This window comes from Tachysurus vachellii, chromosome 8 (genome assembly GCF_030014155.1).
Source record: "Tachysurus vachellii isolate PV-2020 chromosome 8, HZAU_Pvac_v1, whole genome shotgun sequence".
NCBI lineage: Eukaryota > Metazoa > Chordata > Actinopteri > Siluriformes > Bagridae > Tachysurus > Tachysurus vachellii.
In genome coordinates this window covers 17,648,840-17,669,155 of record NC_083467.1, presented here as the reverse complement: position 1 = coordinate 17,669,155, position 20,316 = coordinate 17,648,840, and the positions used below count along the sequence as shown (strand labels likewise).

At 37.5% G+C, this 20,316-nt stretch overlaps 1 protein-coding gene across 1 annotated transcript in view; it reads left to right on the top strand.

Annotated features, from left to right (window-relative positions):
- Positions 1-3,002: 3,002 nt before the first annotated feature.
- The window catches only part of LOC132850689 (potassium voltage-gated channel subfamily H member 7-like), a 61,686-nt gene continuing 44,372 nt past the window's right edge, over positions 3,003-20,316 (top strand). The window contains exons 1-2 of the mRNA XM_060877350.1: positions 3,003-3,424; positions 6,423-6,653. Coding sequence (XP_060733333.1) covers positions 3,349-3,424; positions 6,423-6,653 — 307 coding nt within the window. The 5' untranslated portion in view covers positions 3,003-3,348. The remainder of the gene's footprint in view (positions 3,425-6,422; positions 6,654-20,316) is intronic.

Below are 20,316 nucleotides of genomic sequence, written 5' to 3'. Positions count from 1 at the left end.
GTGCATATATGTAGAAACCAATGACACTTTGTCCTGTAACCTAGTGCTTGATGTCCTTGACTCTTGTCCTTTAAAGAGACATCATTTTTGCATATTTTTTTTTCACTTTTCTTACACCCTCTGAAAAACTGGTTTCAGCCCCGTGTGCAATAAATGTTACTTTCATTTACAAGTTATTCCCTTGATCTTATGCAAGCTGGAGTAAGCTGTGAACAGCAGTAAGGATAGCAACAATGTCTTGCCAAAAGTATATTTTATGACCTTAAAAGTCTTATTTTATTATGATATACAGTAGAACAACTTGTTTACAAATAAAATTTTGATATCGTGAGCAATATTACTGTTGAATATTTTATCACTGTAATTAGTTTAGTAATATGCAAATAAAAACAGTAGAACACAATTTGGCAGCTTACAAAGAGACAGGAGGAGAAGGCTCATTCTACAGAAAGATTGCTGCTGCTTGCATCTTCCTGCTTTACATCCTCAGTCTCCTTTTTTTTCTGAATGGAGCAGATGGATGTTGAGTCCCTTTGAAATACTGGGACAGATGTTACAGGCAGACAGACTTTCCATTCTGCACACATTTGCATTTATAAGCACAGCAGCAAGGGAGATTAGTGAGACATGTTACGGGTGTGGGGTGGAACCCTTTCAATGAACAGGCACCGGGTTGACTCAGGCATTAAAGGTTCAGAATATGTAGGCCTAAGTTCACGTAAGCCTAAAGTGTATTAAAAAGATAAATATCACACAGAAAATATAAAAAGGCTAATTTAAATGATTAAAAATATCTCTGCATGAACGTTCAAATGCATCAGTACCATGGACAGATCACAAGGCATGGTTCAGGCTTTAAGCCCTGATTTTCCTGCTGTAAACTTATCTGAGATCCAAAACAAAATCCCAGACCAGAGGCAAATCACTCACATCACTCCCTCCAGGGCTGCTTGTTAAGCATGAGGACTCTGTAGCAAACCAAATTCACAATCCTGTTTTTCCCAGTGCCAAATGAGCCTACGCGCAGATGAAGCAGTGACCTGCTCCTGTATATCAGGGGGAAGGCTGCCAAAATGAAGTGACCAAAGGCAGTCTTTTGTCCCTTGTTTAAGGAAATGGAGTTCCCTGAAACATGGCAAAGTCGTGGATTCCTTCAAGTGATTTATCTAATTTGTACAAAGTACAACTACAAGACAACAGATGACAATAGAATGATATGTATTGCAATGATATGATATGTATTGTGTAGCAGAACCATGCCCTGTGATCTTTTAACATGCAAATTTTACATTTCACGTAATATAAAGTACATAAGTGGACATTAAACACCATTTAAAGCTTTGCTCATAAAATAAATAAACAAAATGAAAAATTAAAGATAAATAAAAGGATACAATTTAAAGCTATATCAAATAACCTTCTTAAGTAAACTTTACATGCTAAGGATACAAAAGATGTCCTAATGGTACAATCAAGGAGATTTGTTTTTGTGTTATCCGCAATTACTGTATATTTTACCTTGAAACTTCTAAAATGTATATAATGTAAAATTGGACCTTTATTCTAAAAGGTACATCATGCACTTTCCTATGTGAATGACATCTATCAAGGTTCTATCAAATGTACCTTAGATAAAGGTTACATAAAGATTACCAAAGATGTTCCCATGATAGTATCACCTGGGTAACACGGCAAAGCAGAATTTGATATGTATATTTTTAAAGGTGTGCCATCAGCATATTAGCAGCACATACACTCTGATCCTTAAGGGTCTTCCAGGGTTTAGGTCTTTCTAAAGATGATTTTCTTAGGTCTCTCACTGAAAAGAAGCATATTACAGAGGGCATATTAAAAAGGCTCCCTGGAGGAACAAACCGTTATCTAACATAGGACTTTCTCTATAGGACTACATTCTCCAAAATAAAACTGTCAGACTGCAGCCTACTTTTCCTTGTCACAGATTTAGTGCCATCAAGAAGATGCACTTTTTATTGTACCTTTCAAAATATTTTACCTGGAAACCTTTCAAAATGGTGTTAATTTAAGGTACATCATGTGCATTTCAGTGTAAATGAAACATGTTAGTAACAAAATAAGATTTCTTGATGGTACCAGTTCAGAGACAATGGAAGGTAAAAAATTCTTCTGAGAGTCTACGTCACGGTCATCACTATAATTTTTCAGGAGATCATGACACATGCACTGGTGCACTGTGCTCATCGTATCAGACCATTTTAAATAGCCCTGTATCTACCCCCACAGCCAGTATGCACAACGACATAAACCCAGGAGAGACAGAGAGAAAGGTCAGATTTAAAAACTGTCAGCAAAAAATACAGGCAACAATTGCTTTCTGTGTACATCTCACAGATGATAATGAGGCTCCTATTGTCAACTATTTTTTCACTCTCTGGTAAACAAGGCACTTTTCTTTGCTGCTCATTGTTACACTTACCCTAACAGGGTAGATGTAGTGCAAAAGACACACTCTTTTAAAAACTATTTATGCTTTAATTTACGTACCTTAAAGCATTTTAAATGAACACTGTACCAATGTTAATATGCATTCGGGTAAAGGGTGAATATTAAAGATACAAAAGATACTGTACCTCCAACCCCAGTGACAAGGATAAGTACAATTCAGTAAGCTACTATATTTATCTTAGAGTGTGTTCTGACGTCACTGTGTTCTAGGTGACGGAATACATCCACTTTTTAGTTTGACAATCTGATGTGTTCTTAGATCTAGTTACATATTCGCTAGAGGTCAGTGCGCAAAGTATTACGGTATAACAATGAGTTGATTTCTAAGAGCAGGAATGAGGTATAGAATTTTGCTGTGGATTTTGGGTTTATGGGGAATTACGCCTTCTAACAGCGGCCACGGTGCAGTGTTATGAGACACTACACTGACCCTCCTCTTCTTCTCGCCGTGCGTGTGTGTGTGTGTGTGTGTGCGTGTGTGTGCGCGCTCACGTGTGTGTGTAAAGGAGGAGATTGCACTGTGAAGCTCTGTTTCCTCCCTCACCTCATCCTCCTCAGTGTCGCTCGTTATTTCTGAAGCCTCTATAGAGGTACGGAAGCTTCACTCATGCGGTCGCTCTCAGCGCGGAGGGACGGAGTCACCTGTACAAAGCGATGCTGCTCGAACGGAATCCAAGCCGAGCTTTCTTTGTATCCGCAAGAAGTTCAAGCCCAGGAAGCACTGCACAGCTCGTACAATCGTGTTTAATGAAAGTGGAAGCGGAAGGCTAGCATGATATGTGTATCCAAATGAGCGCGATCTGACAGCGGCTTTAACTTTTCATTTTTAGGACCAAAAGCGCATTTGGACTTGTTTTTCTAATCATGCCTGTACGACGAGGTCATGTGGCACCGCAAAACACGTTTCTGGGATTAATAATACGAAAATTCGAAGGACAAAGTGAGTATTAAACTGGAGAACAGTGTTCAGTGACATTTCATAGGAACATCCCAACCTTCTGTCGGGAAAAGTGCATGAGTTGATTAAATATGCTTGTAATTTGCCGTTTCTTTTTTGTTTGTTTTTGTTTTTGTTTTTTTTTTCCGTATCCGGGTATAAGGTGTAAAAGGTGTGGTACTACAGCATGACATGTGCCACACTGTTTGCGCGCTTGTACATTTCTAATAAATTTGTGTAGCTTGTGTTAAAGCAGGACACACTGACCCTTACACTGACACAGAATCAGTAGAAAACATGCTTTACTTTTTTTAGTCCTTATCTATTTTTTTTTTTATTCTTTTCTATATTACCCAGTAAATAATTTAAGTAACTTTGGTGAAGATAGCTTGGGATGAGCCTTTCATGGTTTTGTGTGCTATTAATCAAAAGGATAAAGCATACACGTGTATTTAAAAGACTTTTTTTTGTGAATTTCACTATACAAATATACTATACTCACTCACTCACTCACTCACTCATTTTCTACCGCTTATCCGAACTACCTCGGGTCACGGGGAGCCTGTGCCTATCTCAGGCGTCATCGGGCATCAAGGCAGGATATACCCTGGACGGAGTGCCAACCCATCGCAGGGCACACACACACTCTGGCAGAGATGCCAATCAACCTACCATGCATGTCTTTGGACCGGGGACAGTCGATTATAGCTCACTCTCACTCTCTCACTCATTTTCTACCGCTTATCCGAACTACCTCGGGTCATGGGGAGCCTGTGCCTATCTCTGTGCCTATGTCTTTGGACCGGGGAGGAAACCGGAGTACCCGGAGGAAACCCCCGAGGCACGGGGAGAACATGCAAACTCCACACACACAAGGCAGAGGCGGGAATCAAACCCCCAACCCTGGAGGTGTGAGGCGAACGTGCTAACCACTAAGCCACCGTGTCCCACACTATACTATACTATACCATACTATACTATACAAATATGTGCAGCTTCAGCGTTGAAATGAGACCAGTTTCAAAGTGACATTTCACAGTCCTGTCTGTTTATGGTTTATGGTAGGCAAGGTCCTGGAACAGAAACGCAGACGTTGTACGGTTTGGAAAGATTTCCAAGGCAAATAGGCTTAATCTTGGACAAACCGCAGTTGCTTAAACAATTTTCAGTTTGTATGTATTTCATTGCAATATATCGGATATATGTATTGCAAAATAAATGGTACAGGCTTTGAAAGCTGACTTGTGTTTGTCAATGAGTGTCTGGAAACTCTGAGACAATAGGAGAAGCATGATTGGTAATGTATCTGACCAAGGTCCTGAAATGTACTGAAATCCAGCAAACCCTCTTCTAGGTTTTATAAGCAGCAAAAGAAAGGAGGTAATAAAGGGAATCTGTGAGCTAAGCTGGCTTTAATATCTTGAAGAAAGGGACAGAAATGCCAGAGTTCTGGCATTATATCATATCTATCAATCTATCATAAGGGAACTGTTTGTTATAGAAATAAATCTGTATAAAGTATTTCACCAATACAAATGATTATTGTCACTGACTTTACTCCAAAAACCCATTTGTTTCCTCCCAGTGCACGGGATTTCCAAAAGGATTCCAAAAATGCATATTCTGTGATTTAATTGTGTGGTCAGCAGTTTTAAAAACAGCTTTTTTTTAAAAAAAAACTTTTTCAGACAGCAAGCAATAAAATGATATGTGCCATATATAATTCCCATCCCACCAGTTCAGTGTACAAAGTTTTCCCATTCGTAGTAACCTTAAGGTACTCTAACCAGCGCATGCATATGTTTTTGGAGGTGTAGCTTTAGAGGCAGCACTGATGGGATGGGCTAAATTTGTTTGAGTTTTGAGTTTCAAAGCAGCTCAGCCTAACTCAGCCAAAATGGCAGATTATAAACAAAATGCACTCTGGTATGCTAAGTTCTATACTTCAATGACTAACTGCAAGGTTTTTACAATCTTAGCATAGTATCGTGTGATTAGTGTTTTGTCATCCTTAACAGGTTTTCTGATTTTCTTAGAATACTTAATACTTAGAATATCCTAAAAGCAATTTAGTATGCAATTTCTTTTTAAAATATAACAGGAGGAACATATTCATTTTTAATTTTGGAAACAGTAAAAAGGAATATGTTCCTCCTGTTAGATTTTAATAAAAAATATATATATAACATTGAATTATTTTTCATTTCAATTAATTAAAATCATTATAAGCAAAAAATACAATTTTAGATTACACATGAAATGTGTTATCTAAAATTTAATGTTTGCTTATGATGATTTTAATTCATTGAATTGAAATTGTTGCATTAATAAATAATTGTTATTGTTGTTATTGTTATTAATTAACAATAAATAAAACAATAAATAATTTCCATGGTTTAAAGTTTAGTTCATGGGAGACATGAGGTATATGCAGAAACAGCTCTTCTGAGTCAGAATCATTGCTGGATTTAATTGCTGGAGGTAATTAAAATCTGAAAAGATTGATATAAGATGTCTGGTATTGATTATGGCCCAAACATTCATGATGGTAGACATGTTAATGGTTTTTAACTGAGAAAGCATTGATTCAGATGAGTCTTTCAGTTGCTTTTAGACACTTTAAAAGTTCACTTTACAACCAGTTGTACTTTTACTCGCACATTGCTAATCAGAAATGCTCATGTTGCTATATCCTTTACAATATCAGTAAAGGATAGATTCATCCATTGTTTTATACACATTGGGTACTCAGGTGCTTGTTTACTCCCCTGTTTAATTTCAAGACCAGACAACTGTACATTCATACTGTACATATAAAGTATATATTCTCTGAAGTGTGTTACACGTGGAAATGTCTTTTAAAACCATGTGACATGCATGTATGTATGCATGTGTTTACACATAACATTTGATGTTTGCTCATAAGGATTTAATTTTATTGAATTGAAATTGTTAAATTTATTTGAAGCAAAGTGACCTTTGCTTTTTTTGTCCTCTGCAGATAAGAATTTTATCATAGCAAATGCTCGTGTCCAGAACTGCGCCATCATCTACTGTAACGACGGCTTCTGTGAGATGACTGGTTTCTCCCGGCCAGATGTTATGCAGAAGCCCTGCATGTGTGATTTCCTGCATGGGGAGAGAACCAATCGGCACTCTATTGCCCAGGTGGGCCAGGCTTTGCTGGGCTCTGAAGAACGCAAGGTGGAGATCACTTACCACCGCAAAGATGGTGAGTCTCACCAATTGTATTTCATTTTGAGAATCCTCTCTTGCTCTTGCCTTGCATGGAATGGATGAATATGACTCGGTGCTATGGCTTCTGAAACAACTAAGAGCTCTTTCAGTGGTAATGTGGTATCATTACCAAGCACTTTGCATGAAAAAGTGAGAGCCCAGGAGAGAGCCTAACCCTTTTATATCTTCTCTCTCTCTCTCTCTCTCTCTCTCTCTCTCTCTCTCTCTCGCTCTCTCTCCCTCTTGCTTTCTCTCACTATCTGATCCTCTGATTCCATCTCATAATGCCTCATTTTGTCAGGAGACTGTTTTCTTAATGATTTGTGCACTGAGGTGAGTATAACTTCAGCTCTAATGGAAACAGTGTGTCCGTTCTAATGCTACTCAGACAGTTTCAACCCCAGACTCATCTATCCTTCTGAACACATATATAACAAAACACACACTCGTATCAGTTTTCAGGGTTCTGTGATCAGCAAGCCTCCCCTTTGCACAATAGGTGTCTGTGGCATTAGCACACATGCAATACTATATTGCTTCTGTTACCAAAGTACTGAAATATTGATTAGACATCGTGTATTGTGTTTCAAGTGGTCTGTAGGGTCTTGGTGATGATCATAGTAGCACAGAATGGCTGCTTATAATATAAGCTTGTTTGAACTGAATCAGATTTGTATCAGTCTCAAAAGCTTTCATTACTAAATATGGCCAAGAACTGTCTCATTTTATAGAAGACTCATTTTTATTGGTGACCAGTTACAGAATATCTTCCTTTTCCTACAATGAGCCAGCAAAGACATCAGATTTTCTAGTGTTCTTTCCACTATATCTAACTTTGGCCTAACAATCTAGTAAGCTAAACAGAAAATAAACTGAAGCTCATTTTGTCATTTTTGTTCAATAGTTTGTTTCCCCAGCTGGAAAAGGGTACCTAAATTTGTATATAGAATTATGAAGAGCCAGCCATCAAGATACTAGAACTTCTTGTCAGAAAAGTGTACAAATTGTGTCAGATGATTTGTGTTTGAGGCCGAGAAAAAATAGTTTTTCAAAGGTTTATTGGATAATTATGACTCTAAGGATTTTAATCTAAGGATTCTAAGGTTGCACTTTGACTTTTTTCCATAAGTAAATATTTTTAAATCTGTATAGGGTTCCAAATAGGGCTATGCAAAAAACCCTTTAGGGGTCTCAATGTTCTAATAGTATGGGCTTGAGGACATTGAAAACATACACTCTTGAGATATAGCTAGTGTCTTTAATAGTTCTTTAATCAGCTCCTTGGGAAGGCTACTCTGAGGCTCGGAGCTGAGGAAACATTTTATTGAAATGGTGAGAAAGAGAACACTTAACAATAATATATGGGTGAGGAATAAAACAGACATTGTACAATAGTGGAGGTATAATCACTAGCTATGGCAGGTAGAGCAGTTCTTAGTTGAACACTGTAATTTAACAGCACCTAGTGTACAGGGACGTAAGTGCAAAGAAAACTGATTGTGCTTTGTTATAGCGTTATTACTGCTATTATAAAATCTTTCTAAGCCACGACTGCAACTGAGAGTTACCTTTGGCTAACAAGGCATCAACAACTTGACTGTATTTGAGTAATGGAGATCAATTGGCAGTGCATTACTGCTGGATAGCTTGCACTGCCTATTCATAAAGATGTGAATTACGAATAAGGGGGTTCAGTAATCTAATTTTGAACTTGACACAGCACAATGAAGACAGACATGCCTGAGTATATCGTGTATAATATTTGTGGCAATGAATCTAAAGCTAGAATGATTAAACCATTAGTTATTGTGCTTTCGTTGTATTTCATGCTTCAGGCTTGGGAACTATCAGTTTTTGTACCCTAACACCAGTTTGTCAATAAACTGCAATGTACATTCTCTTGTGTGAGGGAACAGTTTCTTTGCTGACTCATAGCTACAGGGTCTCTGGTCCAGTCCTGAGCTTGGGTTTCTGTCTGTGTTTCTCCTTTTGTCTATTTTCTCTAGGTTCTTTGGTTTCCTCACAAACATACCAGTAGTGTCTTTAGATTGCACATGAGTCTGTGAACATGTGTGTGTGTGTGTGTGTGTGTGTAATACCTCATGATGGTGTAATCTCACATTATTGTCAGTGTTCAAAACCCACCATGACTAATGGTTAGGCAAAGGAATTTACTTTTTAGCAGCAGATGCAGAGAATCTTTTATTAGGAGGGTTCCAAAGAAAAAGCCTGTATATAAATCTCTACATTTTCTCTCTTTGTGAGCTGGAAATCACCCAGCGTCTCGGAACACTATTTTAATGAGGATACAAATAGCCTACTGCAAATCGATTTTGTAATTCCTTCATCACTGAGACTAAATCAATAGGTCACTGCAGGCTCCTTGTGTCTTACTATAAAGCCCTTGCACACTCGCACGATAAGGCAGGCTTGTGAAACACTCCCATTCTTCCTGAGTCTCTCCTGGTGTGCTGTTCATGCCAGCAAGCTGTCACGACCCTGCGATGAGAGATAGAAGCAGCATTTGTTTAGCTGTCCCAGGGCATGGGTTGGGGGGAGGAAGATGTTTGTGTGTAATTGGCTCCAGTGACAACTCAGCGCTGTAGAGCATATGGAGATGTCAGCTCCTCAGCTGCCTTAATTGACTCGTTACACCTGCAGGCCTTGACACAGCTTCTCATGAGCCTGAGAAAAATCTTAGCACTTGTGCAAAAATAATGATTTTTTTCTTTAAATAGAATGTTTCCTTCATTACAGAGCTTTGCTGCTGTTCAGTTTTTCCTTACTGCACCTCCTTACTGTTGTACAAATGTTTTGCATAATTTGACTTTTTCCTCAGAATTTTCTTGCTTGCTGGATGTCATTCTGAAGTACTCTGTGTGCTCTCCTGCCTATCCTGTGTGTGATGAGAGAGCGAAAGACAGATGCTGTTGCAATTCTTGCTGCAGTCACACTGAATCAACTCAGTCCTACAAACCCACATGCAGATGTGACACGCTGTCATTCATAAGACATCCCCACTGCCAACACTGCATTGCTGTTCTCTCATGCTTAGTCTTCAGTACATGATTGTGAACAACCAGGGTCATTGTCAATCATCTGCCACTATAAATGAAATATGGGCTGTTGTAATGTCAAACAAATAGTCACTTAAGAAGAATAGGTCTTCCATCTCAGTAGCTACTTGTACAGACAGGGAGATTCACCAGCCAATTTTTAGACAGGATTCTAGAAATGTTTTTGAATTAAGGGTTCTTTAATCAAAAACGCTCCCAGGGGGTGCAATACAGTATGTTAGGATTGTCACTGATAATAAATTACAGCTTCAGAAAGAAAAGATAGATGGAGGTGGGAGACAGTTAGGCATAAAGTATGACTGAATGTGTAAAGGAGATGGAAAGACAAGGAAAGAGTACGAGATCAAATAGTATGCAGACCCAAAATTGGACAGACAGTGAGAGAAAGGGATATCGATGATTGTCTTGGGTATAATAGCCTCATTGATCTTGCATGGTACACCAAATTTTTTGACAGTGAGAGAACTGAGAACCTACAGCATGCGCGCAATGGGGGAGAGTGAACAAATCTCTTTTACTCTGCTACTAGATCCACTGAAAACACTGGAAGTTGTGCGACATACACATGAAGCAGTTGAGATCTTTGATGAAGTCACCTCAAGCATCTGTCACACAGCTGTTGGTGATCATTTTGACATCAATGGTGTTCATTACTAATTCATGCATTTTATTACCATGGCTCTTAGTTGATGAGCTGCATAGCTCTTTGGCATTTGTAAAGCGAGCTGTATTACAGGTAGTATAATAATACATAATGCCTTCTACAAGTGGAAGACAACACCAGTGGTGTGCATGTGTGTGTTTGTCTGTGTGTGTGTTTGTGGGTGTGTATGTGGGAACTAAAAGGATAATGGGCTGGTAACCTGTGCTCTTGCTGGGAACTGATGATTGACAAATGATATGTAGTGAGCAAAGGTGCAGGGTTTTATTAGCCCTTATCTCTGGAGCTCCAGACCCACCATACCAGTCTCAATTCTCCACCACGTTAATAGTTCTGAGGCAGTTATGGGGGAATAAAGATCTGGGGCTTCAGTACAGTAGGTGTGTTTTCTGAGAACTGGATGGTTGCATCTGAAAGGACAAGCATTCATTATTTATGCAGTAATGCTTCTTTGGTTACTTTTGCTGCTATTGTAAAACAATGGTGTATTTGGTTTGGCCAGTGGGTAAGCATATTTAGGCCTGAAGTCAGACTGGCAGAGGAGTAAATACAGTGTAGGATTTAAAATCATTAATATCACCTTGAAGATACAAAAGAAGAGTTCTTCATTATTGCCACATATCACAGAACAGTGGATATCCCAGGCCATCCATGGTTCAGCACCCCTGGAACAGATAGGGTTAAGGGGCTTAAATAAGTTAGTTTGAAGATTGCAGATGGTCGGTTTGTAGCCCATTAATCAATAATAGTTGGTTAGTAGTTTTATGGTGGACTTGCATCCCAACCAGGGTGTATTTCCCAACTTATTTCCAGTGTTCCAAGGATAGACTTTAAATTCATTGCAGGCCTTGTTGGGAAAAAGCAGCTACTGAAGGTGAATAAATACATGATGATAAGTAATCTGAGTGAATAGTAGTCTGTGTACTGACAGTTGTTTCCTATATGTATCATGGTTGGTTTGCCCTAGGTGTGTTGGTTATTTTGTAGACATATTATGGTTGGTTAGTAATCTACAAGATGATGATGGTTGTTCAAATTTGATATGGTTGTTGGTAGTCTGTATATTTTAAAGTTGATTTATAGTCATCAGTTGAATGGAGTGTTGCAGCAGTTGCTCCAAATTTAGATGAACAGATGCTGTCTCACACACTGGAAGAGCGGCTGGTGATGCGTGAAGGTGTTTTGTCTGGTTTTTATTTTATCTTATTGATGCCTGACAAGCAGTTGCTACAAATAGTCTACAGTTAATCTGGGGTCAGCAATGTTGAAGTCAGCACATATTTGAGTATGAATTTTGGCTCCCTTGACAGTTTGAACTGGACTTCTTCTTGCAGAGTGTCCATTTTCTTCGACAATTTATCCACTAGGGTCTCCTTAGACCTCATCTGCATCATCTACTTGCCATGGCATTCTTTGATATAATCCCCTCACCCTTTACTCCATTTACAGCCCTGCTTGCCTCTAAATTTTGTTGCCTGTCAATCCACAACACTTCCACAACACTTTCTCTCTTTGCACTAGCATTTGGCCATTCTAGCCCTTATGTACATTGAGCTCCATATGTGCATTTAGGGTGTGGTTTTGCAGGGAATTCTCAAAGAAGGAATTGATTTTTTTTTCACCTTTTTTGGCCAGCTTTTGCTATTTTCCAACAAACCTACTGCCTTTAAAGATTGTAGATTTCAATAGGATACAATTTGCTATGCTTCCATCAAAGTCTAAATGTGTTTGCATAATTTGGTTGGTAAGCATTTTTATGACATAAAGATTTTGCCACTCATTTATCTATAGTTGAGATTCATCCTATCTTCCCACCATTAGCAGTTCTAAAAGAGCACTCAAACAGCTCCACATGAATGGCAGATGGGAGAAGTAGTAGTTCATCAAGGGCATATGTCTGTCCAAAACATCACCATACTGGTGAATATGAAACTGAGCTGGTCAGCTCATGGGCACCCTCTTGAAAGCAATCCAGAGGCATCCTGGCCATCTGTTGTACTGTCCTGCCAGGGCTAACACCTATCCCCTTCTCTTCTTTTACTTTAAACTGATTGAACTGAGAACATCAGTGAATGGAGCACTAATCTCTTTCACATGCACCAGTTAGTCTAATTTAGAAGCATGAAATAGCAAACATCTACTGGATCTATTAGGAATAAAAAAAAACAGCTTTGCTCTTCTCAAAACACAATCTATTACTGCTGACAGTAGGAAACACCACTAAAGAAGGTTTGGCCCAATGCACTTTGTCCTGCTGTCTGCATATTAAACTCTGAACATGGTGGTACTTTGCCACTAGTCATTCAGTAGTCCATGCAGTGACTTCAAGTGAGACTGATTAAAAATGAAAGTAGGACGCAGAGCCTGGCTAGCAGCACTCTAGTAAGACTAGAGGGAGCCACATGGTCATTGGCTACAAAAGATTTAGTCTTTTCCCTCCTTCTCTTCCCTCACTAAACCGTGATTTGGTCCATTCACAGAATGGTTTGTATACTATGTCCACCAACATCCATGTAATGCCAACCCCGTCAGAATGGATCAGAGAGACATGCATGACTACATGTCTTCTGTGACCCTGCTGAGGGTCTGAACCTGCTCAGGCTAAATTTAAACATCATTCACAAGCATAACCAAGACATTGTTTTAGGAAAAAAGCTGTATATACTGTATTGATTTTGTCTTCAAAATTAGATCATGCCATCAGCAGAATGAGTTGGAAGGATGGACAGTGTTTTGTGGTTTTCAGTCATCAATTTCATAACCACTGCTTTTTAATAACAATGAGATTTAATCTTTTGGTTTCATTAGGTTTTGTTTCCTGCCAATATGACTCAGCTGTTATTGAGATTAGTGAGCTTTTTGAGACATTTGAAAATGATCTCTTCATCCCTTTAAGGTGCAGACTGTCCTTGATGTTTTGCATGTGGCCAGGGCTTTGTGAGCTGTACTGCATTTGCATTGTATTATGATTATAGTGCATTATCTCAATAGTGTTCAAAGAACTGGTTTAAAATGACCATCTGCTAGAGATTAAGTTAGTGTACTCTTGCAATCTGAGTGCACTCATAAAAATCCATTCATTCTGAATTCAACTGCCCGGAACAAAGACAATCTACACAGTTTTCTTTGTTTTTTATGTCCTTTTGCTGATGCGAGATTAAAATGTTCTGTTTAAATTGAATTACATGTTAGAGCATCAGGCATATAGCTGTGATCGTTTTGCTGAGTCATTATGGCTTCTCTGCTGACTGAAATGTCTTTTTGTGTGGTGGAGAGTCAAATGGACACCCATCGTTCAGCTCCATCATGATTTAACATTGCCTCTCCTAAAGGCACAGCTACAATAGGGCTATATTTAGCCCTAATGCTTTCAAACGCCTGTGAGGCTCATAGCAAATGAAATGCAATCTTTTTTCCTGAGGTTAAAAATCAATAATTAATTTTTGAGAAAAATGCCAAAGCCTTTTTCAAGATATTGGTCAAAATTATAGTAAGCTATTTATTTTAAATAAATGTCTGATCATTTTGTTTTCTGTGAACATTTCCTTGGCACCTTTCAGTGATTTGATTTGAACATTAATAAGGCTATACACTAAAATAGCAGAGGTGATAAGAGTACAAATGAGATCATAACACATTTTAATTCTCAATCCAGAATCTGTTATAACACCCTTGACTGTAATGAATAAGATTTGACTTCTTTTGAAGACAACATGTCCGAACATGTCCTGTCTGTGGTCTTAATAATTTCCCTCATTGTTTTGTTGAGAGTAGTCCGTGAGATTTTATGCTGTGTCGATTTGCAATTAATTTTCAAAAGAGAGCAATATTATGTAATCTTTTGCCAAAATATCCTAATGACAAATAAATAATTACATATAAGGCTATGTAATTAAATTTTATTTGCTGAGCTCATTAATCTGTAGCTTGAGTATAATGGCTACAAGCTGAATACTGGCCTCTGAGTGATCTATGGTGAGAATCCATCTTTAGGCCTGCGAATGAACTTCATAGGTGAGAATCTCTTCTCACAGAGATGTCAGTGATGAGGCTCACAACATGCTCAATGCAATCTTCTTTAGAAAGTCACATTTCTCAACTAGAACAACACTGATTTATAAGAAACATATTAGAACATACATGTCCGGTCTTGCTGAAATGAACAATCTCAGTGTTTGAAGTGAAATATACACAGTAGGTGTCAGTACTCACTTTTTCTAAATGTTGGTATAAACAAGCAAAACTAGTTTCTTGTTTTACTGTAGCAAATCACATGTAATGTTGAAGCACTGAGAGTGTTTCAAACAAAAGACATATGACTGCAGATAGAATTGAGGAGACAAAAAAATGATGTGTAAACATCCAGGTATTTGATTTAGGTGTTGTGGTGTGCTAATTGTATAAAGTTTGAATAAGTCCGAACGAGTGAAATTACTGAAATTTCTGAGAAGTGATGCCTTGCTACTACTTACTTCCTACCACTGACTAGTATAAAAGCTTGCTGACATTGGGGAATTGCTGTGGTATAAGAGGAATAAAACTTTTCAGAATTTGTGATAATTTTCAATGTAATAATGGCACCACATCCGGTTTTATTTCGAAGGATAAAGTATTTCAAATTCAAACATTTGTTAATGTTTATTCATGACACTAACTCGTATGTATACGCTACTATTGGATTTGTTTTATTACTTGGCATAAAAAGTTACTCCAGCTTTGAAAATGGAAAAGTGTTGTATTTAAGTGTTTAAGTGAAGTGGTCTGATCACTTCTTTGATCATTTACTTAGTGAAAGCCAGACACTTGATGGCTTCATGGCCAACTTTGGTTTAATTATTGATGGTGGAAATAGGAATCTAATTAAATTTCCACTAACAGGCTTCACATCACTGGACTCAGTACTATATGCCCAGCACAAACTGAGTTGAGGATCGGTTGTCTACTATAAGTAGTCTGTGGATCCCTCACCATTTCAAGTCAGCTCTAAGTGCATTTTGCTGCCTACTTTAGATTCAGATTTTAGGTTTATTTAGATACAGATTTTGTTTTATCGTCAGATTTTAGATTTATTTAGATACAGATTTTGTTTTATTGACATACGCTGTACATATTTACAGATTTTATTACAAACCATTGATTCTTCTCATAAATCTAAGAAAATGTCTTCATCTGATGCACGTTTTCTTACTAAATTGTATATATTTTAGAAAACAGTGTCTAAAATATCCCAGTTGTCTCAAAATATGTATTCCTTTTGTAAACAGTCATGTGACTAAAATGTTTCTATATACAGAATATTCTCCTAAGAAATGCCATACATTTGTCGTGAATTTCTACTCTTCTGAATTTGCATCACTATGTGCATGCTGGCGTCCTTGTTACTGTACATACACCAGCAACAAAAATTGTGAACAAATTTAATTCAATATTATATATTAACTTTAATGTTAACAAGAGAGGAGCTACAAACTTGCACATGCACATTATTTCACATTATTGCATGATCATCAGTAACAAATGCTCCATTATCTATAACCATTATCTAAAATCTCTTAACACATCTAATGGAACATGTTGCTTATTGTAAGCCATGCTTTATTTCACAAGCACAAAGAGGCAGAGCAGTTTATTTATACATTGTACAAGACACATAGATTTGACAGATATTACAATAGTCAAAGTTTATGAATATTACACATCCGCTTGAGTGTACTAAGGTCTGCTACCTCACCTCAGCTCTGCAGCTCAACCTGCAGCTCTCTCCCTCATCTCTCATCCCTGAAGTCTCACTGTCTGTTACCTGGAACTAACACAGCTTAAAAAGTTCATCAGCATTCCTTCCCATTGTTGACTGCAGTTAAAAGTTTGTGCCAATTTACATGTTTTTTACAACTGGTTGCACATTTTTTGCATCCTGGCACCTGCTACTCAATAACCGAACCTCACTTGACCTTTGCTTAAGCCATTAGTACAAAGAAAACCATAAATATCAGGATAAACTCCCCTTCAAATCATGATCTGAGCAACAGATTGTTAGAGTTGTGATACAGAAAAAACTCCCTAGGGGAAGAGAAATGAGATCCCCTTGCAAACACATAAAGTAAATAAATACGTCATCTAGTGAAATGTAAATTTCTATTTTCTAGGTTTTCTCTAATTGATGGACAGCAGTGAGACCAGCACTCACATTATGATGCCTGTATTTTAAATGATTCATTTCAGTGTATAGAAATGTAGATGCAGACATTTTTGTGTAGTAGAAATTCATATAATATGTGGCTGGGGTATTTTTAAGGGAATATTTCATTTTAAAATGGTGTTCATGGCTTTGCATCTTATGCACAGACTATGACTAGCATGAGTTTTCAAAATTTGTCCAGATATTTGATAAATGTTGGAGCACAGACAGTATTCCCAAAAATATGTGTATGCAATTGAAAAAAATGTACAGCTTGCTACTATTCACTGGGGTCAATAGTGAAAGTTCATATAGATTTTGAGTAAACCTTTTGTTTTTATTTGCAAATACTCAATAAACATCAGTCAATACACATCAATAAACTATTGATCATGTGTCTGTGCAGTGCTCTCTTGCTGAATTATAAACCACTGTCACATACATGTGGATCTTGCTGATTTATAAAACACTACACACTGTGTTCTCAGTTGATCAATGCAATTGTAGAATTAGAGTGTTTGCTTTGTTGCAAAAATCTTGTTCACAGATTTCTACTTGCATTATCTAAAAAAATTAGATTTCCTAAAGAATAGATATCCTAAAGTTAAAGCATTTATGAGAGAAGGATACCCCGTTCTGTTTAGAAAGATTTTCTTTTCTACACATATTTAATCTAGCTTCTCCATATTTATATATTTATATTTATATTTAGAACTTCTCCAATCCACGCATCGTGACAATTCTATACTCTTCAATTATATATATATAATTCAGGCCAGGAATTTGACTCCATCTATATATATATATATATAGTCAGCTCTGCTTGTCATGTGATGTGTGCTGATAAATGAATGACGGACCCCCCAAAAAAATCGACGATCCAGGCAATCGCGGTGCGAAAATGCCACCACATGTCAACGTCAGCAACACACTGCCTCTATCTCTATATCTATATACCGCTGTATCTATATATTTGTCAGGTAAAAAAAAAAAAGAAAAGTCCTGGCCACAGACACAGTGTACACTCACTCACTCATTTTCTACCGCTTATCCGAACTACCTCGGGTCACGGGGAGTCTGTGCCTATCTCAGGCGTCATCGGGCATCAAGGCAGGATACACCCTGGATGGAGTGCCAACCCATCGCAGGGCACACACACACACACACACTCTCATTCACTCACACACTACGGACAATTTTCCAGAGATGCCAATCAACCTACCATGCATGTGATGCTGCAAAATCACAGAAAGGTTGGCCACTAAGGGAGCAGGTTGGTCAAAATTACCTGTACAAGCACACATCTACAGCATAGCTAGTGATTGCCCAATAAGTCCACATATATTTACTCTCAGATGAGCACAGTGGCTGAATTTATAATTCGTCTGGTAGTCTAACTGATATATGGACTCATAATATTCGCCTAAAAGAACGGGGTGGTGGTGGCGGCAGCAGCGAAGGTGGCCTGGGATGAAGTCAAATTCCTGGCCTGAATTATTGTCTCAGTCCTTCAATGACATAGAGTATATGACAACAGTAATTTTCAATGAGAGTCAATGTCAGTAAAATGTGTTTAGAGTTTAGCATAAAAGGCTTGGGTTAAAACAAGTAGCTATTTGAGTAATGTGTTCCAGTGTGCAGTAATGGTTACAGAATAACTTCTGTAATGATGTGCGATTTGGGACTGGGAGTGAAGAGCACAGAAGCATGATATTTTAGAAAGTTGTAAAAGACAGCTTAGGCCCTTGCTGAAGTCTTTGAGAAGGAGATGAGAAGACAGGTTGGGCTTTGACTAGCTTACTGACCTCAGGGTGGCTTTTAAAAGAGAGAGAAGGCCTTTTGACAGCTGAGCGCATGGTGCAAAGTGAAAGACTTCCCACACAAAGTTAAATGACCTGGGACGAGAGTTGAAGCCAACCGGCAAAAAAGTCTATAATATTTGCATCACATTTGACATTCCATCAGGTTCAGATGGAGAGGAGAAAGAGGAACGGCCGCTTAGAGGAGAAAACCATGTGAGTGTGTATTTGTGTGTGTTTATGTGAATGAGAGAGCTTATGGGCATGTATGTGTTTGTGTATAACTGAGTAAATAAATGGGTATAGTAACATTTGGGTGAGTAAACAAATAAAATGTATAGTATATGATGTGCAGAGTATAATATACCCCAAAGCCGTGTCTAAAAGTGTCCGTTCCTAAAAATCCCCAAACATATAAATCCTTACTATTTTATGTAGATGGTTTTGATTCACATTAAGAGCAGCGCAACTTTAAACTTTAAACAGTTTGAAAGATTTTATTTGTAAAAAATAGGCAAATAAAAAATGTGTGTATAGCGTATTTGAATGTGAGTGTGACTGAATTTTTCTCGAATCATGTAGGAACAATTTATGCAGAGAAGATTTCAAAATAAACTAGAGGGAGAGGTTCTTGTGGAAGATGATGAGAAAAATATTGTATTTCCCTTTTTGCTGGATGCAGATGATATAATTGTTCATGCACTGTGCAGTGTGCTGCACTGTGAGCTAGTTCACTTTGTGATATTGTTTCCTGCATGAATTTGTAAGCATAATGTAAAATTAGTCATTACATAATAAATAATAATAACATTGAAAAAAAAGTGATACAAGTTAAATATTGGGTTAATCATAGATGAGTCACCTGTTAGACCATCTGAATAGTTTGTCAGTACAAGGAGTAGCTGAGACCATAATATCAAAATTTAAAAAATAATAATTTCATAAATTTGATTTTCACACACACACACAGAAAAATAATAATAATTAATAAACCAATGCTTCAGAGCTAGGAATGTATTTCCTGTATTACAGTTTATTCAGTAGCTGGAATATATATAACTTAGAAATTCAAAGGAAGGCAAAAAAATAATTTTTAAATGACTTTAATAGTAAAATTGTCTTCCAAGTGGTGCAACTAATGTGCATGTGAATTGTCAGAAGATCAAAAGTATGAATCCTGGTAATGTAACAGCCAGATAAATGTAGCAAGAAGGCAAGGGAGAAAAATATATCTTATGCTTTTCTGATGAGTGGGATGGAATACTCAGATGGTATTACTGTGTTACACTGCCATGTGCTGCAACATGAGCAGCAGAAGATTGGCCACTTAGTAGAGTGCATTTTATTAATCCCCAAGGATAAATTTGTTATCCTGTGTCTTGGAGGAAGCATGTTAGTCGTATTGTATTGGGGACCTGGATAGTGGGTGAGAACTGGCAGGTGACCAAAATGGGGAAAATTACACACAGATATCAAAGTTAATTTAGAGTTTAGAAGTTGAGTAAGACCTTTTTACAGTAGTATCAAGTGTCCTGCCTGATCCATGTATTAACACTCCATTTATTAGAATGGTTAGTAAATTAATGAACCCTTGGTCCTAGTACTACACTAGTTATGTTGCTGAACCTTTTGTTATGTACTGGCTTTTCTGGTATTGACATTATCTGTTTGGATTATTGAGTTCTGCCTAGATTATTCTGTTCAAATATTTGCTGATTACCTGATACCTTGTTAAAACTTTGTTTTGTTTGTTTTTCAGTCTTGGCATTAGAATTATATTAAAAGTTAATTAATTTAGTTGATTATTTTCTGGCAAACAAAGATAGAGTTAAGCTTTTATACTAATAAACTGAACATTTTGCTTTAAAGATTAAATGTCTACATACCTACAGTATACAGCAGGTAACAGATGCCTTTGCAAAGGAAAACATTTTACATTACAT